This window comes from Poecile atricapillus, chromosome 1 (genome assembly GCF_030490865.1).
Source record: "Poecile atricapillus isolate bPoeAtr1 chromosome 1, bPoeAtr1.hap1, whole genome shotgun sequence".
NCBI classification, from domain to species: domain Eukaryota; kingdom Metazoa; phylum Chordata; class Aves; order Passeriformes; family Paridae; genus Poecile; species Poecile atricapillus.
In genome coordinates, this window is record NC_081249.1 from 170,654,744 (window position 1) to 170,679,908 (window position 25,165).

Consider the following 25,165-nt stretch of genomic DNA (forward strand, 5'->3'; position numbering starts at 1 on the left):
ACTGATTATATGTAGAAGTCAAGTTTAAAAGAGGGAGGAAAATTTGTAGCATTGATCCATTCTGTTACTCTTTGTGATGATCACAGCCAGGATCTGTAAGTTGTTCACTAAAAAGCACTTGTTCTGTTTCAAAAATTCACAGATGGGTAATGCTGAAGAACGTTCACCTGGCTCCTGGCTGGCTCATGCAACTAGAAAAGAAACTACATTCCCTGCAACCCCATGCTTGCTTCAGACTCTTCCTTACCATGGAGATTAATCCAAAGGTAACACTGATTTAAAATATGATTATCTGGCAGAGTAACTGGCTTGCAGAGCTAAGAGTGCTCCCCAGAGAATGTTCTCTCACAGCTGCCTTTCTGCAGTAAAGAAGGGGGAAAATACACACCTGTCAGGGCATTTATTAACCTTGCTCTCTGGTAACTGAATTGTAGCTGTAAACTTCATACTGTTCTTTTTGCTGATTCCCCTAACCTCCAAAAGAAGGGCAGTACTTCATGTGCTCACCATAAGGTTTTGAAGCTAATGCAAACTGCTGGGATTTAATTTAGTGAAGGCTAAAGCAGCTGGATTTGAGCTTATTGATCTTCTCTAGGTGCCAGTGAATTTGTTACGTGCTGGCCGAATCTTCGTGTTTGAGCCTCCTCCTGGTGTAAAAGCAAACATGCTGAGGACCTTCAGTAGCATTCCAGTTTCTAGGATGTGCAAGGTGAGGCTGTGGTTTGTCTTGATGAAACTAAATGGAAGAACATGTTTGTTGAAATCTTACCTTAGACGATAAAACCTCAGATACTAAAATGTACCTGAAGTGTTTTTTCTCTCCTCACCCAAGCAAAGTAGTAGTACCTTTTTCTGTTGGTAGAATGTATTCAGTTTCAGTAGCAATCTAGCATTAAATCTGATACTTCCTAGTCTTTTAGCAGGCTTTGGTTTTATCAGTTCACTTGAGTAACAGTTGTTTGGTTTTCTATTGTTTTTCTCCCCACTTCTAGTCTCCAAATGAGCGTGCTCGTTTATATTTCCTCCTTGCCTGGTTCCATGCTATTATCCAAGAGCGCCTGCGCTATGCTCCATTGGGTTGGTCCAAGAAGTATGAGTTTGGAGAATCTGACCTGAGATCTGCCTGTGACACAGTGGATACCTGGCTGGATGATACAGCAAAGGCAAGTAGTGTTGTGTACTTAGGCACAGGTAACAGATTACTTTGGATCTTCACTAAAACAGTCTGTCCTGGAAAAATTAGGGAAGTTAAATGAGTAGGCACAAAAAACCTATTGGCAATTCAACAATTGTTTCCTGCTAATTACAGGGTCGCCAGAACATTTCCCCTGATAAGATCCCCTGGTCTGCACTGAAGACACTGATGGCCCAGTCTATCTATGGAGGTCGTATCGATAATGAATTTGATCAACGTTTGTTAAACACTTTCTTGGAACGTCTGTTCACTACCTTAAGTTTTGACAGTGAATTCAAACTGGCTTGCAAGGTTGATGGACACAAAGATATTCAGATGCCAGATGGAATCAGGTATCATTTTTACCTTATCCTGACCTCTTACGTACAGCCTTTTTTAAATTAGAAAACAGCACACAAAAACAACAAATCAAGCACATAACCTGTATTTCTGTGCTGTGTAAACATCTGTCTCAGGCAAATCGTTACCTTGGCATTCTAGCAGAGGAGACCCTTTAATGAATATTAAAACTCTGCCTTGCAGGCGTGAAGAGTTTGTCCAGTGGGTTGAGATGCTCCCAGATACACAAACACCATCGTGGCTGGGACTGCCAAATAATGCAGAGAAAGTTCTTCTCACCACACAAGGTAAATATAGAACTTTAGCAAGGTCTTCCATAGACTGTCAGGCCACCATTTTAACTAAAAAGCGGAAGGGAAATACAAATTTCGCTGAAGTGTTGATAGTTTTCTCCTTCTCCCTCAACATAATTGGTTTTTGAGTAATGCAAAACCTGACCAGGAGCCTGTGAATCAAAAAAGCCAGTTACATTTAGTCTTCCAGATGGCAAGCTCCTATCTTGGTTCTGGAAAGCCTTATTGTAAGCTTCTGGAGCCACCTACAGCTGGGCAGTTCTGAATCTTAGGCCTAGATTGAATAATGGAAAGTCCTGGTTCTTGCATGTAGTGGGATGTTTTAATCTTGATGCCACTGCTTCTCTAACAGCAAATCTTCTGTTTTAGGCATAGATATGATCAGTAAAATGCTGAAAATGCAGATGCTGGAAGATGAGGATGATCTGGCTTATGCAGAAACTGAGAAGAAGACAAGAACTGACTCTACATCAGATGGACGTCCAGCCTGGATGAGAACACTGCATACCACAGCCTCGAACTGGCTTCACCTTATCCCACAAACTCTAAACCATCTGAAGCGGACCGTGGAAAACATTAAAGTAAGAACTATGTTTTATTTAACATGGGCATAGGAAAAGCACAAGTTCAGGTGCATTGTGATTTGCAAGCACCAATTACACTGCTGAGGGGTCAATGGAACCTGTATTGATGCTGGTTTTGAGTGCCACAGCCACGTAATGACCTGCTGGGTTTCTTGAAATGCTCCTAAAACCTGGTTTATGTTTTTTTGGATAGTATTTGAAGAAATGCAGTAGCAAACAATCTAGCCAGGCAGTCTGCATTAATTGTTCAACTGCAGCTTATACTTTCTTGCTTCTCTCAGGGAGAGGAGATTGTTGGTTGTAAAACAATTTCTGCAGTCACTTTCTGCACCACAGGCTGCATCCTCATGTTCAGTGCTTGTAGTCATAGTGTCACTGCTCCATCCCCAGAATTTGGGGGTTGTTTATCATAGCAGTTTTCCAGCAAGAACTTTGATATGTAGCTTATTTTGAATGTTTTTACCATCAGGATCCTTTGTTCCGGTTCTTTGAGAGAGAGGTGAAAATGGGAGCTAAGCTGCTCCAGGATGTTCGTCAGGACCTGGCAGACGTGGTTCAAGTGTGTGAAGGGAAAAAGAAACAAACCAACTATTTGCGTACACTGATAAATGAGCTGGTGAAAGGTATGGGAATTCAAATTAGCATCTCCCAGCGCTCTCTTTGCTTCTTGCACTCTGTAAGAGGCTGCTGTGGTCAGCAGCTTAGGAAAAAAACCAAAAATGGTAGAAAAATGTGGATAGACTGCCATTTGACACAAGTAATACTTAAAGCTGAGCATAAAATTCCCATTGGCTTGGTATGAGATTTCAAGTTGAGGTTGATAATAGCCTAATAATTAGGGTATAGTAATAATAATATAATAGTTAGGTTTTGGTAGTAATATTATGAGGCTTTTTTGTACAATTTATATTAGCAGCTTAATTTCTAGGCTGAAATCTTATTCAGATTCAGAGAGAAATTCTCACAATTTCTCACTTATGACAGAACAAAGTTAATTATTCCACCAAATGAGTAGTATTGGTCCTGTAAGATCTCCTAGAAAATATTCAAGTTCTCTGAATTTATATTTAAAGATTGTACATACATGTGGAATTTTCACAGACATGATGCATGTTGTAATATATGGTGATTTGAACAAAAGCATTTTCTGAAACACAGATACTTGACATCTTCAGTATTTTCTAAAGAACTCAAATCTTCATGCAGAGTTGAAGATTAGGTCTTGCAGTAAATAGCTGTGTGTACCTGCAGCTGCTTTTGAAGGGTGTCTGTAACTGGGTGGTATTTTAAATACCGAGTAGACCTGGAGGCCATCTGCTCTGTAATCTTTCAAAGTGCTTTCACTTACTGAAGGGCTTTTTAAAATAGAGGTTGATATTCTAGTCCAAGTGTTCAAAGTTTCAATATAGTGTGTTATTTCAACACTGTGTATGAGCAAAACTTAATTCTAATCACATCTTTGTAGGTATTTTGCCACGTAGCTGGTCTCATTACACAGTGCCAGCTGGTATGACTGTTATCCAGTGGGTGTCTGACTTCAGTGAGCGCATTAAACAGCTCCAGAATATTTCCCAGGCAGCTGCATCTGGTGGAGCAAAAGAACTGAAGGTATCTTGTGCTGACTTCTCGTGCTTATTGGTGGAGCTGTGTAACTACTTCCTGGAGTCTTCACATCAGGACTTCTAAATAGCTCCTCTGTCAATGAACTTGAGTCAATGTTCTCTGAAATGTCTGTAAATAATGCTGAGCATCTCCTGATCACAGCCTGATGAGGCTTAGCAGGCTAACTGCACAGAGATCAGAGGGAGCATTAGTGTTGTGGAATAACAGGAGACAAAGCCTTAGAGTAAAAAGCATCTTAGCAGTTACATTGTGTTCCAGTAGTAGCAGGAATATCTTAGTGTAAACAGATTGCTGAAGTATTTATAATAGTCATTAATTAATACTGCAGCTGAAATACTTTTTTCCCCTGTATTTTCCCCCCTTAAACAGAACATCCATGTGTGCCTGGGTGGCCTGTTTGTACCAGAGGCATATATTACTGCTACAAGACAGTATGTTGCCCAAGCAAACAGTTGGTCCCTTGAAGAACTCTGTCTTGAGGTCAATGTTACAACTACCCAGAATGCAGTCCTGGATGCCTGCAGCTTTGGAGTCACAGGTAAACCTAGCTGAAATAGGGACCTTGCTCTGAAATGTTTTCAGAAGCTTCTGGTATTAAATTGGCTATGTGAAATGAAAAAGATGCTGTTGTTGCTAAAGTTAATACACACTTTCTGAAAGTATTTTCAGATTAATTTGATACTAGTTATTAGGGAACTATTTACAATGCTAAAAAATCTCAAGACTGGGGTCAGTGTATATTGAAGTGGTATTGCATAGTGTATCACCTACAAGCTCTTTATTTTTCAGTATGAAATACTTCTCATTTAGTGGACTTAGCCCTTAAATGATACAGAGGGAGACAGCCTTTGGATGTATGAAAGGTCTTAGAACTCTAAATTATATTGCAATTTGCAGGCCTGAAGCTTCAGGGAGCTACATGCAGTAACAACAAGCTGTCACTTTCGAATGCTATTTCAACAGTCCTGCCCATTACACAGCTTCGCTGGATCAAGCAGACAAATGCTGATAAAAAAGCAAATGTTGTAAGTATTGATGAAAATATTTCGACATCCCTAGCAATTTTTTTTCCTAAGGCTTTATGGATACTTGTACCAGGCACAACAAATGAAATTGGTGTTCTCTAATTACTCTTGGTGTCAGTTGGCATCTGATTTTGGGGCTAGCACCAAACAGACCTAGTGCTGACCATGTCTTTCCTTTGTAGATGGAAAAAAGGAGAGGCATCCAAAAATGATGTTCAGTTCAAAACTCAAATTTATAGCTATAGCAGCATCTGTGAATTTAAGTCTTGGGGTTTTTCCTCATATTTTGTGCACTGAGTTATCTGAGACTAAATTCCCATCTCATTGGTACCATATAGTGTTACAGAAACCTGTGACACTCTTCAGCTCTCTTACAGAACTCTTCTATATTCATGTTTTTCCCCAGGTTACTTTACCAGTTTATCTGAACTTCACTCGTGCTGATCTGATTTTCACCGTTGACTTTGAAATAGCCACTAAGGAAGATCCCCGCAGCTTCTATGAGCGTGGTGTTGCAGTTCTCTGCACTGAGTGAACAAATTTATTTTCACTGGTTAATGTTATAGTAAGTGTCAGTCTTCTATGTAGTGCTCACCTGTACTTTTGTAATCAGGGTAGTTCAGCAGATGGATTTGTGTCAAGTTGGCTGGAAAGGCGATGGTGCATTGGGAAGCTGATAGGCCAGAGAGATTTCTTTGAAGGAAAATTGAATAAGATTTTTAGGTGGTTATTGGTAGATATGATATTTGATGGATTATGTTATATTAAATAAAATACATTGCAAAAATTTTGACTGTCTATTTCTGTTAACCTAATTCTTAGTGATGGTTTTGGTCTGGACAACCTATACCTGTGATCTTTTCAGAGAATAACTATTAATTGCTCTTCAAGCTCTAACCTCCAGTAACAGGAACCTTGGAATGTAAGTCTGTACTGCAGTACAACACAAAGCCTGACACCTGCTGAGATAATTCAGGCCATTGCATCAATTACTTGCAATGGACTGGGTCTTACTTGAAGTAAGCTGCTACAATGCACTGAGAAGCTGGAGCATCCTCAACTAAACTTTCTTATCCTATTGACCACAGAGCTTCCTCTCTCAAACTGCTTTTATGGTGAAATACATCTTCAGATTCATGTTTCAGTAACCCAAGAGAAGGCTATTAAATGCTTACACAAGGAGTTACAATATTATTTGAGACTCTCACATGTGACCAACTATTACTAAATTAGGGAAGCTGAGAGTTGCTGCTTGTTTGGGCATTTTCTTGCTTTTTCTGATCCTGAATTCACTGGCTAAGCATTTGTACCTTTCTGACCATCCTCTCAGAACAGCTGTCCTCTCTGACCACGGCTAAAGTCAAGTGTTCAAAGATGTGTGTGAAGAATGTGGGTACACAACTTTCTGACCTCGAAACTGAAATCCTGGGAGCCCCTTCCTTCAGTGATTGCTCCTGTGAAAGCAGTGACTTTCATCAGCTCTAGTATTTTTCTGTGATAAAGGCTTCTACAATACAAGCCTGTACTGGGAGGAAAAATTGCTATCTCAGGCTGCCTCACATACTTGTTTTGGTCAATGCTTGCAGTTTACTAAAACGGAATTATACTGTCTGCCCTCTCCCTGCTGTTTTGCAAAGTTAATCTCTAAGATTGAACTGTCATGGCTGGTTTTGTTACCTTAAAAGGTGTGAATCCCAGAACAGTGAATTATGTAATCTTTGTGCAGTTCTTACCCAGTTGTATCAGAGATGAGAACTACATGCATCAAGATCCAAGATGAGTTGTAATTATAATGCCTTTGCTTTGTTTCAGCCTCTCTGAGAGACTTTGCTCTCCAGTACCAGAATATGTCTGAAACTGGTATCACTGCCTCCAGCATCTTTTCAATTACATTGTACAGAAAAAAGCACCTCCTGCTAGCAGTGTGCTCTGGGTACCAGCTGCAGTATGAAGTATTAGCTTGCACCTTCCTCTCAGCAACTGCTATTTGTGCACAGCTCATAGACCTGGGCTGTGGTACCACTTACACCTACTGTTAAAACTCTGCCTGAACCAGTTCCACCTATCAGCAAATGCTGATGCAATCAAGAGTCTCAAGTATCCAAGACCTTGAGCTTCCCAAACTCTTTAGCTCTTTTATGTTAACTTCTGTATTAAGCCTGAATTAACAAAAGATGCAGTTTCACTTCACAAGTTAATCCACAACTGGATTCTCATACTGAATAAACATAATCCAATGAGTAGATACTGTCCCATGTTGCATACCCTTCCACTTAGTTCTCTCCTATCATGTTTTTTCCTGTGTGAAACAACTACTTTAAGTGAAATCCTCTTGAGGTAGATTTAGGGTTTTTGGCAGCAGTTTGAAGGTCAGAGGGTTCAGTTTTATTTAGCTGATGGGGCTGAGAGCTAGAGTGTTGAAAAGCTAGGATTTCAAATGAGGGGCTTCGCTGCATGACAGCATTGTAGTCTTAAGCTTTGCACAAGTCTTCATTCCAGAGAGAGCTGTAGCCTAGTTGTAGTACACACAAATCTATAGCTACAATTGGTTGGTTGTTGGCTTGTTTGGGATTTTTTCAATTAACTTCACAGTTTCCATGCAGCATCTCTGCCTCTGGACAAGTCAAGGGGCAACCACACTGCCTTCTGTCTTGGGGCAAAGGCCTCTGAAACTTACTGTTAAACCATTTACGTTCCAAGCTGATTAAAAAACATTTCCAACTGTGGGAATAAGGATGAAAGAAAAGTTGCTTTAATAAAATAAATATACAGGTGGAAGGGTGCAATGCGAGCAGTTAAATAATATTTTTAGTGGCTTTCCATCTTACAAAAGAAACTGGAAACTAAAATTCTCTGCCAGTTGTACAGAACAAATGTTGTAGCAAGTTGCTGGTACTAACATCTTTCAAGCCATCATTATACTTTCATAGTTAGTAGTTCCCCTCCCACACAAATGGACTACCCAGATTCCAAACCTGATTAAAGCAATCACTATATAGGAGAGGGAGATCAGAGATAGTTTTTGCTCCCTAACTGGCCTCCCATCTGTGGGCGCCACTCCTGCAGCTCCTGAACAATTGCTTTCAGAAGCTCTGAGCTAATGTGTTCCACATCACATTGTAAACACTGATCTGGCAGCTACACAGAAACTGCCCAAAACATTGGTCAAAAGAGGCAGGAACAGCTGTGGGGCAGCTGTGTTAGCAGCAACTAGACAATTTCTCCCCCTTTGAAGAAGATAAACGCTGGATTGTGGCACTTGCAGTCAGTTCAGATGTTGGTAGTCAAACCTGTGTCGTTCATCACTCAGAGGGAGGTCAGATACAGCAAGAGCCAAACATGACATGAAGCAGGTGCCAGACAAGCCATAGCTATTGAAGCAAATTGCAGCCAAGGGGTCATTCTCCTTTCCCTCCTCGACAAACCCTTGTCAGTGTTGGTGAAATTACACTGAAACTGAGCAGCTGCCTCCAGGTACTGCACACAGGAGCTGGGGCTGGTGCTCCCAGAGGACCTGGGCCCCAAGCTTATCTGTCATGCTGTAGATGTACCTTTGCTAATTTTCACTGGAATTGCCAGACAACTTGCTTGACTCTGTTTTTCAGGTGGATGTCAGAGCTTACTGTACAGCGCGCAGTGCATTTGTAACAGGCTTGAGGCAGCCTGTTTAGTTCAGGCACACTACGCTCTGCAAAAGAAATCTCTACCAGAATGATCCTTCAGAACAGTTTGTCCAATTATTTATTCATCCCTTAGATTAAGTTGCACGGAATTTCTTTCTCTTTAGTTTTTCACTAGCATCCTCTGGAGTAGGAATCCTTTGTTTTCTTTTAATTATGGGCTGCTTGGCCATTGTGCCATCAGTGTCAGCCGGGATTGCAGGGAGATCCGCGGAGACTGAAGGGTTAATAACCATCGGTAAGGCGTGGTCAGGTGTCAGCCCCATGGGGGTAAATGCTTCTGTGGCTGGAGGCGGCTCAGGGGTTTGCAGCAGATCCTGCTCGAGGCCAGGAAGCTCCAGGGCTTCTCTACAGTAATTTACTGCCTGAATGTCACTGACATTTGGAGGATTAGGGAAGGATCGTTCATCTTCTGAAGTATCAGCATTCTCCAAAGGCATTGCTTTTGAGGCACTGTTTGGCCATGGTGTATCTTTTATACCACAGTCAGTGTGAACAGATGCATCTTCTGAATCACCGTCATAAGGATCTAAAAACTAAAATAAACATCTCTAAACATGGTGGATTTTTGTCCTTAAAAAAAACCAAAACAAACCAAATGATTCAACATACAATGGATTTTAAAATTGCTTTCAACCTAAGTCACAGACTTATGTGGAATCTTTTCTGTTTATCCACACACTCGTGCCTCCATTTTAGTTTTTGGAACTATGTAATACCCAAAACCTACTTGTAGTCCTCTGGATTCCTTCACTTTCTTAAGTCCTCCAGCAAGTGGACTAGGCACAACCTATTTAAGACAAGTTAGCAAAGGTTTATAAGTCTTGTTCCCATAAGTTACCAAATGAACAACAGAATAGGTGGAAATCCTAGAGAAGAGGAAGCCAGATTGTCACTTTGCTAAAAGACAAAAAGTGTGTCTCTGTCTAACTTAAAGGTTTGGTAAAATTGACCTAAAATAGAGCAAATGGTAAGTCTTAGTGCACTTAAAGCCTTGCACTAAAGAGAACAGTAAGTAATGACATACCACCAGAAAAATAAACCAAAACAGCACTTAAGTAATTGTAATCAGGATACAATTCAGAGTTTAGAGAGCTTCCCTCCCAACTCAGGCCCTTTTTTTCTTTCACATGGGGATGATTTGAAATCTTGAAACAATGCTTAGAGTCTGGGTCTAATAATTTTTTTTAAAAAGCCACATAGGGAGACTCCCTTTAGAATGTAAATCCCAGGTACCAAGTCTCACAAAGGGAAAGAAATTAACAGCAAGAAAAGTGGGAAGGTTCTTGAAAAGGACCCACCACAGGTGCTCAGAGAATACACTGCCAGTCAGTGCTGTGATGCTTCCAGTGGGAAGGGGGAGAACTGAGCACAGCTGAGATAAAGCAGGACTCAGGAATCTGGGCTCAACAGGAAACCAAAGGCTTTATCAGAGGAGCTGAAGTCCAAGCCCGTTTGTGACTGTGTATTTTTGTGCTGCCTCAAGGACAGAGACACCCCCACAAAGCCCTTCTGCTTCTCCAAAGAGCACAGAGATCCCCAGGACTGCCTTGGCACCTGCCTCAGCACCCTCGGTGAGAGCAGCCAGCTCTTTGTTTAGGCTGAGACTTGTGCAAGCCCCTCTTCCACCCTGTCCAGCCATCACACAGCTGGAATTCCAACCTGGTTTCTCCCAGGAGAACACAGACAACTCCAGCCTTGCCCTGACCTTCCTGGAAGATAAATGGTGGCAGATTCCTGGCAGGCAGCTTCTCCAAGTCACAAAGCACAGTGATTCACATAGACCAACCGTGAGCATCAATTCCAGTTTTACCCACAAATTAAGTATTTTGTTCTCCACTCCAGCATCAGGTCTTTTTTCATCAGCATTAAACACACCAGTTTGATAGAACAATGTTCAAATAGTTACCAATATCCATAACTAACTGCCACAGCAACAGAGCTGCTCTTAATCTTTTCCAAAAGGGACAGTCAGAAGGTAGAGGTTCACCACCCAGGGCTGTAGAAATCCCAGTGGACTAGAGCTGCAGAAAGTTAACCACCAGGAGCAGTCCAGGTTAGCACTTTTTTAGCATTTGTCTGCCTAAAACACTGTCTCTTTTCTGCTTAGAATCCCCTTAGAATCAACTTTTCTAAAGTTAGTAACAGCTGTAAGAAAGAGCCTGATGGAATGGGTGGTATTTGGATTGGGGTAGTTTTAGGTTATTTTCCAGCTGCAAAATCAACAGCTCGACAACATGGCTTGGATGCTCCCTATTGAGGCTGAAGGAAGATTTTAATACACATCAGGGAATTACATCACCATCAGAACACTTGAGAGTCAGTCCTTACCTCTGCCCTGGCTTCAGACTCAGACTCCGTGCTTGACTCCACTGTGCACTTCTGCTGCAGAGGAGGAAGGGAAAGAAATGCCACTCAAAGCAGAAGTTACTGCAGCTTCAAGCTGAAGTTCTAGTACCAGCTGTAGCTGCCGAGCCTCTCCAAAGCTTCCCCATCTGAAGCCAGCTTGTCTTTCCAAATATCCCACAGTTGTGGCGCTGGTTGGCTAGTGCAAGTGAGACTCAAGGGGAAAATAGAAGCCTCTCTCATCGCTTCTCACCCCCAAAACCACAAAGGGAAGCAGACCAGAACATGTCTCACACTTGCTAAGAATGGTTTCTTCAGGCTTGTGAGTAACTTTACAAAACATTTTTCAGTTTGCACCGTGGTTCTGTTTGTTTCTTTGCATTTGGTGGCCCTACAGCTCAGAAATGTAACTGCAGATAAATGACTCAAAACACCCTCGTTTTTTCTAAAGCTCTTACTTAGAAAGAGACCTTACAAACAAAGAGCTCCCTTGGTCCCCAGAGGGCAGGGCAGAAATAGAGGAGTTACTTCCATCCCTCCCATTTAAATTAATTCATCCACACCTGTTCTTCATTCACTCTTTTCCAGCTCAGCCAGCTGCTGATCATCAGGCCAAGGGCAAACCAACAAACACTTTCTGAATGGTATTTTAAAAGGTGTAGGTACAGAAGCAGCAATTAGAAAAGTTACCATGTATTTTCGTGCCAGTCTTTCTATGCAGTCTGGGCTTTTAACAGACTCCTCCTTTTCCTGAGCATGTACTGAAACAGGCAGAGGGTAGGAGAGCACATTAGAGAAAACCTTCTCTGAGATAAAATGCCTAGACATGACTACTCCCTTCATGCTAGAAAAACTGATCAGTCCTTCACATAATCTGTTTTAAGCTCTAATCAAAGGCAGCTTCTGTTTAAAAATAAGTAAGAAGCAGCCACTGTCTTCTACCACAAGATTTCATCTATTGGTCCTTCATACAGCATTGGGAAAATATAATTTTTTTTGAAGAAGCTTATACCAGACCATAGAGGGTTTTATTGTTGTTTTTTTTTTTCTTTTAGGCACAACAAATTTTCTGAATCCTTAAAGAAGCATTTGTGCTCAAGATAGCCAACCAAACTAGAGAGGGATAAATGCAAAGCTGTGCCATAAGCCAGCCCTCTGTTCCAGTTCCCCACTCCCAAAATTCATTCCCTCTATGCTCACACATCCCCCTCCCCAGTTCAGGACTCTCTTACAGAGGCTCCCTCCCTTCCATACCCTCCATGGCCTGCCCAGTCTCCCTCCTCTTCCTCCGCTGCCTCTTCCTCACCGAGGCCATCCCGATCCCAGCACCTCAAGCCTCTCCAGCTTTATTGGCTGGCCCACGCCTCCACCCTCACAGGCCCTGCTCAACCTCCTCCACCTGGAGAGCTGCTCCTTTGGAAGAGAGGAAAATAAGCAAGAAATAAGAAAACTCGAGAGTGAAACCCTCCCATGGCCCTTTGTGCCACTTGCAAGGCTCCAGGCTGTTCTGCAGCAGCGCTGACTCTGTGGGGCTTGCACTCCTTTAGTCACTACATTTCCCAAGTGTGCATGTAAAATACATATACACACATATATCAATATAAATATAATATATATAAATACATATATTATATATATTTAAAAACACACATATGCACACACATCCAGTCTGCAAAGCCTGGCAGCCAGGGATGTGACATTTCCCCTCCGCTCTCACCAATTTATTTTCTGGAGCCCGGTTTCCTTCACACGACCCTCAGGGTGGCAGAAGAGTCAGCAGTCAAGGGGAGCCCCTCTCTTCCCTCCAGAGGCAGGCAGGATGAGCGAAGATGTTCCTGTGATTTGCTGGAGCAGATGATCTCCCTGTAGCAGAGGGACAGTTGTAGCTGAACACAAAAAACTTTCTGAGCATCCTTCTTAATCACTTACAATCCAGCACAGCCATTTGACTGTTTTTAAACACCAGGAACAGTATTTTTTCAGAGTTACTGGAAAACTACTTTGTTTTTCACAAGGAAGCAGATCTGATTTGACCCTTTTAAAGCCATATCTCCATCCCCTTTCTTCTTGTTCTTTTTATAGGAAATGAGGAACTATTTCTTCCAAATAAAATTTCCTATTCTTCCCATTATCTCTTTCCTAGCTAGCTTTCTTGCATCTTTCTGCACAGTGCAGAAGGTACTACTGTATAAAAACCTCAGCAAAACAAACATCTCACTCTAAAGCCAGCAGTGGGTTGCTGCTCTGAAAAGGCACCAGGAACAAGTCCCAGTGGGGGTGACAGTGACAGCATCTGTACCAGGAGCAGCTCACAAGCCCCACAAACCTTCACTCCACTTCTGCCTCCAGATGCTCTAGATCCTGTTGCTTACATCTCTTTTCCTCACAGAGACCTGCCTTTTCTACCCCTGCTAAAACTCCCTCTCTTCAGAATCTCCAACCATTTTGCAAACACAACAACCAAGAATCTCACTCACCACCCCGCAGCACCTCCCACCACTGAACTGGGAGTTAAGGGGCTGTGTTAGTACCTGCAGCACCAGCTGAGCTGAATAAGCACAAATGATCATCCTGCTTCACCCAGCTACAGGGCTGGGAGTCATTACTCCCACAAAAGCCTGCCCAAAATAAGCTACAAATTCTTTCCAGGCAGCAGCTGTTAGCATCAAGGCCCTGGGCTCCACGGGCTGGTTGGTCTGTGAGGGGCTGCAGATGAAATGGTGGCTGCAAGGGTGAGCACAGCCCAAGGCTCCCACAGCCCAAGGCTCCCACAGCACAAGGCTCCCACAGCACAAGGCTCCCACAGCACAAGGCTCCCACAGCACAAGGCTCCCACAGCACACCCGCTCCCTGCACCCTTCTGGGCAGGGCCAGGCAGCAGCTCCAGTCACACAATTCCAAGGGAGATCTCGGCTGTCCAGCTCCCAGAGCACACAGGTGATGCCATCGCTGAGCCCTGCGGCTGCAGCGTGAACGAGGTGGTGGCCAAGGGTCACAGAAGTGCAGCAACGCTCGCTCCAGGGCTCATCCCCATCATTTCCCACTGCTCAGGGCCCTGCACAGAACTCATGCCAGCCCCAAAATGCTCTGATTTCCCTTGAGTCCAGGCTTTCTTATGGTCTGGCTGCTCCGTGTAACACAGGGCATGACTCAACAACACGTTATCAGGGGAAAAATGCTGGAGATAGCAAGTTTCACCTGAATTATTTTCTTAAAGATGTATTAGTTTTCAAGAGAGGTTAGGACTTGTGCCATCACTGAGCAATGAAGAAGTCTTCAGCATTGTCACTGGATGTTTTAAATCCCAGTGTTACTAACTGGAAGGTATTTTCACCATTTTTTCACATTATGGAAGATTTTGTAAAATATTTTAGTCACAAGTCACACATACCTTAGAACCTCCCTTAGTTTTGATACAATACAATTGAATCAGGTTTTTTGACACTGAGGCCTTGAACAAGAACCTAAAGACTGATGAATTTTGCTCTCCTGCTAACTTCCAATACTGAGTATCACAGAAGGAAGCCTTTCCCTTCTATCATTGCTTCTGCCACCCACACCAAACTGAAAGTCAATACTGGTGCACACATTAGAAACCCTAACTCCCTTCCTGCATCTGGCTTGATGCCATGTTTGATCCCACAGCAGCAGCACATCCACCACTGTGAGGGGTGCGGATGGAACACAGGCCTCAGCCAGGGTGAGCAGACAGCTCCTGCCGGGACACAGGGACACACTCGAGTTCAAAGCACACCTCACAGTCCCCAGGCAGGGCTGAGGGGGAACCACAGCTCCTGCCCCTCTGCCCAAAGAAATGACAGCGTTGCTTTGACAATGCTGCTTTCACTGACATGCAGGCACCAGTTTTTTCTGCACTATTATGAGGCAACTGTAATTTGAAATGATTTTGAACACATTTTGATATAGAATGTGATGTGGAAAACAATGCCTCACTTGTTACACACATTCAGCCTCCAGGAACTGTGTAAGCAGCATCAAAGCAGTTGATATTCACATCCCATCTTGTTTCTCATGAGAAAATTCAGATCTGGAACAATATCATTACCTCAAGTCTAGTGAACTGACATATGAACACCAGCTTGAGTTCTTGCAGCTTGCAGCGTACCCACTACCCCAGCCTACCCAGAGAACAGGGATTGACGACTCCCTACCCTCAGAATGTTGCTTTAACATAAAGATCTCCTCAGGAAGCCAGAACTTGCACAAGTTACTTTAAATTAGTTTGCAGGAAACAGGTTTTGCCCTTTAACCCCTCTCCCTCCTCCTCTCAAATGAGTTCACAGAATTTAAGCTGTTAACAATACCAAATACAATCTGCTTAAAGCCAGCAAAAAGGGCACATTGCTGGATGGAGCTGCTCACTAAGAATTTCTCTTTGCTATTGTAAGACAAATGCCAAGGAACACAGAATACAGCACAACCAAGTATTCCCTGGCAGGCTGTGTGATGTGTAATAACCACTTTTCCAGAGACATTTCCAGCTCTGGTTTGTAGTGGGTTCACCAAGCACACCCTATTAATTAAAGCACAGCAGTTGGAGCTCAGGCTCCAGCACAGCAACTCCTGTGGGCATAGGCAGAGCAGTTTTGTTCCGGTGTGAACAGACAAGTCAGTGACACAGCTCAATTCTTAACACTTTTATTCTTACAGTTCTAGGTTTGAACTGTACATGCAGAGTTGCATAAGTCACAATAGAGATTTACAGTGGATTCTATTCTATGGTAGAGTGCAATCCAGAATCCTTGAACAGTATAAAAAACAACTTTAAACATCAAGACCTTGTTAGGAGCAGAAGGATTAAAGCTTCCCCAAGAGATTCAGCTCTCCTAGATACCTAGTTACTAGGTACTGTATGTTAGACACGTAAGAGTTGAAGAGCTGTGGAACACTAAACAAACTTGAACACCCTGATGTCTTCCCATCTTCGTTACTTCTTTCCACATTTCTGGCAATTAAGAATAAGTCAAAAACCCTGCCACCTGCAACCAGCTAATACAGACAAAAATAACTAACTCCTTACTTGCCTGTTTAGGGTTGTACAGTGTTAAAGAAAATATTCCCTCAATGGCATTTGTATCTCACATCAGCTGAAAAAGCAATGTAACAAAAATAAAGGTATAACATCTTTGAAAATAAATATAAAGAGGGAATGCAGACAAAGTGTCAAAGATTTTTTTTTGGCAGGTAACATTCATAATATACAAAATATAACTTATTCATATTAGCCAAGGAAACATTCATGAGTTCCTGTAAACTGGTTTAATCCACCTCCTCCATGCGTGATGTGTCATCATCTCCTTCAAGAGGTGGCATCTCCTCAGTGACTGCTGGACTGGCTTCTTCTGCAGCAGTGTCATCTTCATCAATGCCTGTGCAGGAAACACACACCCCGTTAGTGCTGACAACACAACACGAACATTTCACCTCCACAGCACAGCACCTGAAGGGCTCACTTCCCACACTACCAAGCAGGACACCAAGACAATACACCCAAGTTCACTTGAGCCAGGACAGATTTGGGAACTTACCCAGCCCAAGTTTGATCATTCTATAAATGCGGTTGGCATGTGTCTGAGGGTCTTCTAAGCTGAAGCCAGAGGACAGGAGTGCTGTCTCATACAGCAGGATGACAAGATCCTTCACAGACTTGTCATTCTTATCAGCCTCTGCTTTCTGCCTCAGTGTTTCAATGATGGAATGATCAGGATTAATCTCCAGGTGTTTCTTTGCTGCCATGTATCCCATTGTAGAGTTGTCCCTTAATGCCTGGGCTTTCATAATCCTCTCCATGTTGGCTGTCCAGCCATATGTACTTGTTACAATGCAGCAGGGAGAAGTAACTAAACGATTGGACACAACAACCTGCAGAGGGAATACAAAGCACAAGTTTGCAATTTAAGCATTTTAACAAGTAAAACTGATTTACCCTAAATTCTCTTTAGATTGCACTTTTACGCACATGTAAACAAGGCACTACTTTTACCTTTTCTACTTTCTTTTCAAGGATATCTTTCATTATCTTGCAAAGATTTTCAAACTTTGCTTTCTTCTCCTCCTGCTTCTTTTTCTCTTCCTCATCTTCCGGAAGCTCCAAGCCCTCTTTTGTTACAGAAACCAGGGTCTTGCCTTCAAATTCCTTCAGCTGCTGCACACAGTATTCATCAATAGGCTCAATCATGTAGATGACTTCCAGCCCATGCTTGCGAAGACGCTCCACAAAAGCAGAGTTGGCCACCTGATCCTTTGTTTCACCTGCAACACACAACAGCACCACAGGTAAGCCTCAGCACAAGCAGCAGCTTGTTCAGCTTCTGCAGAGCCTATGCAGCAGCTGTGGTGCTTCACATCCCAACCACAGGAAAAAAAATGGGCACAGACAGCCCAAAGCCACTCTAGCTGTTTAAACTGACACTCCAGCATCTAAATACTCTGAACTTATTTTGAACCCAATTTCCATTTCCCAGAGTCCCAGGTAAAGAAATGTTTCCCTCCCATTACTGCCAAGCAAGGGAATTTGGAACCCTGTAACAGCATCTGTAAGTCCCCCAGAAGATAAACCTACACACAGTGTGGGCATTTCAGACCATTTCAGCTCCCAACTCACCAGTGATATAGTAGACATGTTTCTGGTTTTCCTTCATCCGAGTGCAGTAATCCTTCAGAGAAACCATCTCATCACCAGATGCAGATGTGTAGTACCTCAGTAATTCTGAGAGCTTCTTGCGGTTCTGCGAGTCCTCATGGATGCCAAGCTACAATAAGCAGGAAGAAAAATTCCTAAGTGATTCCCTCAAGTAAATACTGAACTGTGCTAGTTTAGTAGCTCAGGCACAAGAACAATCTGCACGTGCAAATATCCACACTGTTCAGCAGAAAGAATACAAACCTTGATGTTCTTGGAGAACTGCTCGTAGAACTTCTTGTAGTTCTCCTTGTCTTCAGCCAGCTCAGTGAAAAGTTCCAAGCACTTCTTCACCAAGTTCTTACGGATCACTTTCAGGATCTTGCTTTGCTGCAGCATCTCACGAGAAATATTCAGAGGTAAATCCTCAGAGTCTACCACACCTCTCATGAAATCTGCAAAAATGACAGAAACATCTTTGTTAGTTTCACGTATGACTGGTCCCTCTACCTACATGTGGCTCTGCCCATTAGAAATTATGGATTTGTTTCTGAAGAACTCCAGTAAACATGAATTAAGGAATTACTGCTCAACAACTGTTTGGAATTGAAATCTTCCCCCTTTCCCAATTTCTTTACATACAAAAGGAAACTACAGAATAGCTAAGCAGTTCTAACCTCTTAGGCAACGTTTTCCCCACAATTATACTCACTCAGATATTCAGGGATCAGTTCCTCACAGTTGTCCATGATGAAAACTCTGCGCACATACAGTTTGATGTTGTTCTTCTTCTTCCTGTTCTCAAACAGATCGAAGGGTGCACGCCGTGGGACAAAGAGGAGAGCCCTGAATTCCAGCTGCCCTTCCACAGAGAAGTGCTGTGAGAAAGCAAGATGATCGTTTTAGTCCATTTGCATGGTTCCACTGCAATAATCGTGTAACAGCTCTCCAAAAGCCAGACACAAATGTCAAGAAACTTACTTTGACAGCCAGGTGGTCTTCCCAGTCATTAGTCAGACTCTTGTAGAATTCTCCATATTCCTCATTGGTTATGTCATCTGGGTTCCTGGTCCAAATGGGCTTGGTCTTGTTGAGCTCTTCCTGATCAATGTACTTCTCCTTGATCTTCTTCTTCTTCTTCTTATCTCCATCCTTCTTCTCTTCTTCTTCATCAGAACCAACATCCTCAATCTCTGGTTTATCTTCTGTCTTTTCTTCCTTCTCTTCTTTTTCCTCTTCCTTTTCCTCAGCCTCATCATCGCTCACCTCCTTATCACGCTCCTTCTCCACCTACAGAACAGCATCAGTAGTTGAATTCCAAAAGCTGTAAATTTACTAAGTAACAGTTCTAAGGTACCCACCCCTTGCAGCCTCACAAAGCCAGGAAATTTCACGAACACAGTGTCAAGCTGCCCAATCCACACTCCAAGGACTCTCATTCTGGGTGCTGACACCAAGTGGTGGTTGTCTCCATGGGCTATTAGCAAAGTTCTTACTGTTCACTTTCACTATGCTGAATGACTCAACAATAACACCAAGATGAATTAATCATTTGGTAACCAACATTATTGGCTTAGAAAATGTTTTTTTTCCATCTAGTCCTGTGAAATAGTTTTAAGTAATAGAACTGCACCTCCCCAGAATTCCTCTATATAACGTATTTGGAGAAACCAAAACTAACCAAAGAAAGATCTTACAGAAAGAAAGATCTTGTGCTCTTTCTTACACAAACTCTCGCATGTTAAAGTGGTGATACTTGTGTAGCATTTAATGTAAGGTACGTACAAAGAGTGTAATTGGGTAGCCAATGAACTGAGAGTGCTTCTTCACGATTTCCTTGATTCGCCGCTCTTCCAGGTATTCAGTTTGATCTTCTTTAAGATGCAGGATGACTTTTGTTCCACGGCCCAGAGGTTCACCTAGAATAGAGTTTACATGCTTTACTTTGCTGCAGCGGACTTATCGTAACACTTTAAAAACACAGTGCTCCATCAGCCACATTTTCACCAGTAGGAAAACGAAGCCTCCATATAAATTAACAGCCTAGGTTACACTTTCTCAAGTTTACTGTACCCTGCATGTATTTCAAACAAGCTTCAGAACGTGTTTACTACTCTGTTCAGAGTCTTTGAAGACTCTGCATACATGGTTGAAATTTTATTAATATTTTTTCATGTTTTAAGCTTTGAAAGCTTAATGCACCAATTACCTGGGCATTCAATGTACACTGAATTATGCCAACTAGAACAGCAAGATATGATGCATTACTCATATTCTTTTTATGTTGTGTCCTTTCCAAGGCCGACTACGTATCATTGCCAAGCATCTTTAAAAATCATCATTGAGCAAGAACACTGAACACTCACCATTATCCAGTCTGACAGTGAAGGACCCTCCAGCCGAGGACTCCCAAGCGTACTGCTCATCATCGTTGTGCTTGGTGATCACTGTCACCTTTTCAGCAACCAGGTAGGCGGAGTAGAAGCCAACACCAAACTGACCAATCATGGAGATATCAGCCCCTGCCTGCAGGGCTTCCATGAAAGCCTTGGTGCCAGACTTGGCAATGGTACCAAGGTTGTTGACCAGGTCAGCTTTGGTCATCCCAATGCCAGTATCAACAATGGTAAGAGTGCGATCATGCTTGTTTGGAATCAGGTTAATTTTCAGCTCTTTTCCAGAATCCAGCTTGCTTGGGTCAGTCAAGCTTTCATATCTTATCTTATCCAGAGCCTGTAAAAGAACAGACAGGCTTTAACATTCCCTGGCTATTCCTTGAAAATTTCAGTAATTGTCAGAATTAACCAAACTAATTTTGTTACTTACATCTGAGGAATTGGAAATCAGCTCACGAAGGAAGATTTCCTTATTAGAGTAAAAAGTGTTGATGATCAGAGACATCAACTGAGCAATCTCAGCCTGAAAGGCAAAGGTCTCCACCTCCTCCTCCATTGGTTGGTCCTGAGTTTGCACAGCTTCCGGCATCTGTGAAGGAAGAAGAAGGAGGAGTTGAAATTCCATCCGGAACAGCTTAGGTAACATATCCTCTGGCAGGCAGTAACAATGGCATTCTGAAATCAAGTTTTTTAACCACGTGCTTTCAGTAGTTACTGAACACACATATATTAAGGAAAAACCCAAAGAGACTACCTTCCTAAGTCCTATTCCCAACCAGTAATCATTCAGGAATTTTAAGGAATGCAGAAGATATACGACAGAACTTTTACTACAGGCTTCCTTTACACTCACTTTACCTTAAAGCACTTAGGGTAAGACAGCACTTTTCCTCTCTCCTTCCTTAATTTATAGGTTAGTACAGGACCTTTATTTTTCCTTCTCACAGAAATACCTGAAACTTTTACTTGGGCTCTCTCTTATTCGCATCCCCCTATTACTTCTCATACACATCTATCACATCCAGCAGCGAACACTATACACAGCTCTCATTTATGTACCAACACTGCTCCGTCGGACCCGTTTCTCTGGACAAATATTTACATTAATCAATACCCGGCCTTCACCGGGTACCTGCTGACCCCGTTTGTCCCCCGTGCTACGGGAGCCAAACCTCAGGGGCGGCGGATTTCGCCCCAGGGAGATTCATCCAACCGCAACCCGACTCGAATGGCTACAGAAGGAAGCGGCGCGGCCGCAGGGCGCAGGCCCGGCCACCGCCGCGGGGCGGCCCCGGCTCCCCCGCCCGCGCCGGGACCGCGCCCCCGAGCGGCGGCGGCGGCGCAGCGCCCCCTGGCGGCGCCCGCCGGTACCACCAGACGTTCTAGAAACTGCCAGAGCCTTCCCTGCCCCCCTCAGCCCCGCCCGCGCATTCCCACCCCCCCCCCCCCCAAGCGCTGCGGTGCCGAGCAGCCCCCGAGCCCGCTCCCGGCCTCGCTTCCTTGCCCCCACACTCCTGCCCCTTCACGCTGCTCCTTTCTCCCCATCCCCCTTTCTTTCCCGCCTACATTCCGCTTTTCTCCCGCTCCTTCCTTCCTGCCGCCCCCACTCTTCCCCCCCCCTTCACTCTTGGCACTCCTTTTCTCTGGCCCCCGCGCCTTCCCCCCACAATAACTCAGTTCATTCTCCCTCTAGCCTCTATTTCTTTCCCCACCGCCGGCGCTCCCTTCTCCTACTCCTGACTCCTTTCGTTCCCTCTCTCGCCCCCGCCACCTTCCCGGTCCGGAGCACCCTCCCCCCACCACCGCAGCTCCTCCATTTTGCACGCTCATGGCTGGGTGCCTTCATTGAAAGTGAATCTCCAGCCACCCGGTACCTCCGCTGATACCTCAGCCTCCCATAGCCCTCCCGAGCACGCTGCGAAGCGGAGGCGGCGCTGCAGCTGCACCCCGGGACAAGAACAGCCTTCCCTGACCGCCGCCTACACCCCCAGGTCCGCTACAATACCAGATCCCCCCAAGGATTTGCCCACCTCTGCCGCCATTGCTGCAAGAACACAAATTTATCCATCTGGGTTCAGAATTATCAATACCGCTCTTTCTCAGCCATACCCAGACTATGAGCCCAAATCACTTTTTCCCAGGATCTAAAAATACACGGAGGAAAGCACGACCTGCGCCACGCGGCTCGTGCAGCACACCCCACCCCCACCCAACTCCGAACCCGAGCCCCGCGCCCTCAACCACCGAGCCCCAGGGTTCGGTCGGAAAACACTCCCTGCGCCGATCCACCGCCGGCTACCACCCCCACCGCTCACCTTGGCAGGGGGAAGGGGTGCTGCTCTCCTCGGTGGCGCTGTGACACGGCTCTCACGCTCCGCTATAACCTCACTAGTGCGCGCTCCCCACAGCCCGCCCGATTTATATACGGCGGGATCCGCCTCCTTCCAGAACCATCGGGAACCTTCACCGCTGGCGCGGGGGGGCGCGAGGAGGGGGCCGCGAGGCGGGGGCGGAACAAGCCGGCCGAGGGGCGGGGCCGCGCCGCTCGCAGCCAATCGCAGCTGTCCGCGACAGGCGCCGCGGGGCCGGCGGCTGAATGGGCGCGAGCGCGCGCGCTCCCCCCGCCCCGCCCCGCTGCGCCTCCAGCGATTGGCTGGGCCGGGAATCCGCGGGGAGGGGGGAGGCAGGAAGGAGGCGGGCGCAAGCGCGGGGGCCGCGCGGGCCGGCGGTGAAGGGGCGGGGCCCGGGGCGGTTGCTTGCGGACCGGATGACGTCACTCGCTGCCGAGCCCCACTCCGAACGTCCTAGAAGGGGGTGGGGCCGGGGTCTCTTCCCCCCAGTTCTCCTCCGTCCTCTCCCCGCCCCCGCGGAGCGGCAGGGAAAGGCCTGGAAAACTCGGGGAGCCCCCCCCTCCTCCTGCCGAGAACGGTCTAGGGCTGGGGTTCGGGTCCAGGACCACCCTCTCTCTCCCCGTGCTGAACCCCCGTCTCTGCTGCGTGGCCGGTGCGCCGGCGTGCGGCTGTGCGGGAGCGCAGGGGTGCGGGTGTGTGAGGGTGTGGGGTGCGGGTGCGCAGGTATGTAGGTTTAGCTGTGCGAGCTCAAGGATTTAAGTTATGGATTTAAGATATGTGGCTGTGCAGGAGTGCGGGCGTGCAGGTGTGCAGAGGTGCAGCTGCGCGGGGGTGGACAGGTGGAGGTGTGCAGGAGTGTGGCTGTGTGTGTGCAGGTGTGCAGTTGTGTGTGTGCACAGGTGGAGGTGTGCAGTTCTGTGGCTGTGTGTGTGCACAGATGGAGGTGTGCAGGAGTGTGGCTGTGTGTTTACAGGTGTGCAGTTGTGTGGCTGTGTGTGTACAGGTGTGCAGTTGTGTGGCTGTGTGTGTGCACAGGTGGAGGTGTGCAGTTGTGTGGCTGTGTGTGCGCAGGTGTGCAGTTGTGTGGCTGTGTGTGTGCACAGGTGGAGGTGTGCAGTTGTGTGGCTGTGTGTGTGCACAGGTGTGCAGTTGTGTGGCTGTGTGTGTACAGGTGTGCAGTTGTGTGGCTGTGTGTGTGCAGGTGTGCAGTTGTGTGGCTGTGTGTGTGGAGGTGTGCAGTTGTGTGGCTGTGTGTGTCCAGGTGTGCAGTTGTGTGGCTGTGTGTGTGCACAGGTGGAGGTGTGCAGTTGTGTGGCTGTGTGCACAGGTGTGCAGTTGTGTGGCTGTGTGTGTGCACAGGTGGAGGTGTGCAGTTGTGTTGGCCTGCAGATTTAGGTGTGCAGCAGTGCTGGTACATCAGGTGCTGCCATCCCCTCGGCTGGGATGAGGGGCTGCGGGAGGGCGGCGCCGCTCTCCTTGCCCTGCTCGCCCGGCAGGATCCGGCCGCGCTGCCGGGCGTAGCCGGGTGAATCACAGCTTAGGGATGCTGTGGTAACGCGTTTCGCCTGCTCAGGGAAAGCAATACCGGTTCTCACGCAGCAGGTATAAGTCTGTGAGTTAACAAAATTCTGCCTCTCAGTCTGTACACTTGCACAGGGTAAAAAGAGCCGTGGGACCAAATCCAAGCGGCTCAGCAGACCTACATAGCTATGCAGTTACTTAAGGATTTCAGTGCTAATAGTAGACATGGGGCGTAGGCCACTGCTGTTTGGTTTGTAATAGCCCACAGCCTGAAACCTGCTGGGATTCTCAGCCTGAACATGGCCTTTGCCAGTTCATCTGGGAAATCTCAGTTGATGTTCAAAGGGCACTGCAAGAGACACCATTATGCATACATTTACATATCCTGTCTAAAGGCTTTGATATGTACACGTCTCATTATACCCAGCAGCTCTGTGATTGCAGCATTTAGCAGGGCGGGTATTTTTATATCCTGAATGACCTGATTGGGAGCAGGGAGTTAAATGCAGATCTTTCGCATCTCAGGAGAATGATCTGCATCCCATGTGTTCCAGACCAGACTTCTGAAACTTTCTTCTTGGAGCTGATCCACTTTCAAGGATATAAATACCAAGAGAAACTACATGTTAAAATTGTGCACTGATGTAAGCATGAATCTAGACAAATCTCCTTCCTCTAAAGAATAGCTATTTATTTGAGGAGTAAAAATAACATTGCTTCTGTTGCAAAAATTGATCTCAGGTGCAACTTCTTTCCATTTTCTTTTGGCTCTTTGATGTGCCCCAGACTCCTGTCTAGTTCAACATCTGTCTGACTTCAGGGAATTGAAGTTCAAGTTGCTTAACCTGCCCTTCTCCAAGTTGAGCATTTGAAATAGACTGGCTAGCATGAATTAGATATTCCAATACTTAGATCCATTAACACATTTAATCAAAAATCCTCATGCTGAACTTAATGTCCTTTGCATTGGTTATCCTGCAGTTTTAACCCAGACAGGCTGATCTGAATTGGGGTCCACTGGCTTGATTTTGTTGTAGCATTATGTTTTCAGGGAGTTTTCAGTATTCTGACAAGATATATTAAGTACATGTGTAAAACATGTAGGAACACCAAAGAATTAAAATTACAGCTTGTCTTGCTGCAGTTCCTGCAGTATCTGGATCAGTACA

At 45.1% G+C, this 25,165-nt stretch overlaps 3 protein-coding genes across 3 annotated transcripts in view; 1 reads left to right on the forward strand and 2 right to left on the reverse strand.

Annotated features, from left to right (window-relative positions):
* DYNC1H1 (dynein cytoplasmic 1 heavy chain 1) overlaps nt 1-5,846 on the forward strand; it is a 45,189-nt gene extending 39,343 nt beyond the window's left edge. The window contains exons 68-78 of the mRNA XM_058856889.1: nt 143-266; nt 596-709; nt 993-1,163; nt 1,310-1,527; nt 1,718-1,821; nt 2,197-2,408; nt 2,881-3,034; nt 3,877-4,019; nt 4,404-4,572; nt 4,932-5,059; nt 5,466-5,846. Coding sequence (XP_058712872.1) covers nt 143-266; nt 596-709; nt 993-1,163; nt 1,310-1,527; nt 1,718-1,821; nt 2,197-2,408; nt 2,881-3,034; nt 3,877-4,019; nt 4,404-4,572; nt 4,932-5,059; nt 5,466-5,594 — 1,666 coding nt within the window. The 3' untranslated portion in view covers nt 5,595-5,846. The remainder of the gene's footprint in view (nt 1-142; nt 267-595; nt 710-992; nt 1,164-1,309; nt 1,528-1,717; nt 1,822-2,196; nt 2,409-2,880; nt 3,035-3,876; nt 4,020-4,403; nt 4,573-4,931; nt 5,060-5,465) is intronic.
* A 1,965-nt stretch (nt 5,847-7,811) lies between these two features.
* Nucleotides 7,812-13,851, reverse strand: LOC131588918 (uncharacterized). The gene is made up of 5 exons (XM_058858023.1): nt 12,340-13,851; nt 11,776-11,846; nt 11,071-11,124; nt 9,470-9,529; nt 7,812-9,275 (listed from the first exon to the last, which is right to left on the reverse strand). The coding sequence occupies exons 1-5, from the start codon at nt 12,398-12,400 to the stop codon at nt 8,817-8,819; spliced, it is 705 nt and encodes a 234-aa protein (XP_058714006.1). The 5' UTR covers nt 12,401-13,851; the 3' UTR covers nt 7,812-8,816.
* Nucleotides 13,852-15,728: 1,877 nt separating this feature from the next.
* Nucleotides 15,729-22,636, reverse strand: HSP90AA1 (heat shock protein 90 alpha family class A member 1). The gene is made up of 11 exons (XM_058857022.1): nt 22,440-22,636; nt 20,555-20,713; nt 20,095-20,461; nt 19,514-19,647; nt 18,710-19,018; nt 18,441-18,606; nt 17,993-18,183; nt 17,711-17,858; nt 17,090-17,358; nt 16,635-16,968; nt 15,729-16,475 (listed from the first exon to the last, which is right to left on the reverse strand). The coding sequence occupies exons 2-11, from the start codon at nt 20,711-20,713 to the stop codon at nt 16,366-16,368; spliced, it is 2,187 nt and encodes a 728-aa protein (XP_058713005.1). The 5' UTR covers nt 22,440-22,636; the 3' UTR covers nt 15,729-16,365.
* Nucleotides 22,637-25,165: the final 2,529 nt, after the last annotated feature.

Coding starts and splice junctions, on each gene's coding strand:
- HSP90AA1 (XM_058857022.1), bottom strand. CDS start 20,713: ATGCCGGAAGCTGTGCAAACTCAGGACCAACCAATGGAGGAGGAGGTG. Junction 18,184..18,440: donor ACTGATCCCTGAATATCTGA/GTGAGTATAATT, acceptor TCATTTTTGCAG/ATTTCATGAGAGGTGTGGTA. Junction 17,359..17,710: donor ACATGTCTACTATATCACTG/GTGAGTTGGGAG, acceptor TGTGTGTTGCAG/GTGAAACAAAGGATCAGGTG.
- LOC131588918 (XM_058858023.1), bottom strand. CDS start 12,400: ATGGCCTCGGTGAGGAAGAGGCAGCGGAGGAAGAGGAGGGAGACTGGG. Junction 11,847..12,339: donor GACTGGGCAGGCCATGGAGG/GTATGGAAGGGA, acceptor TGCCTGTTTCAG/TACATGCTCAGGAAAAGGAG. Junction 11,125..11,775: donor GACTGGCACGAAAATACATG/GTAACTTTTCTA, acceptor CCTCCTCTGCAG/CAGAAGTGCACAGTGGAGTC.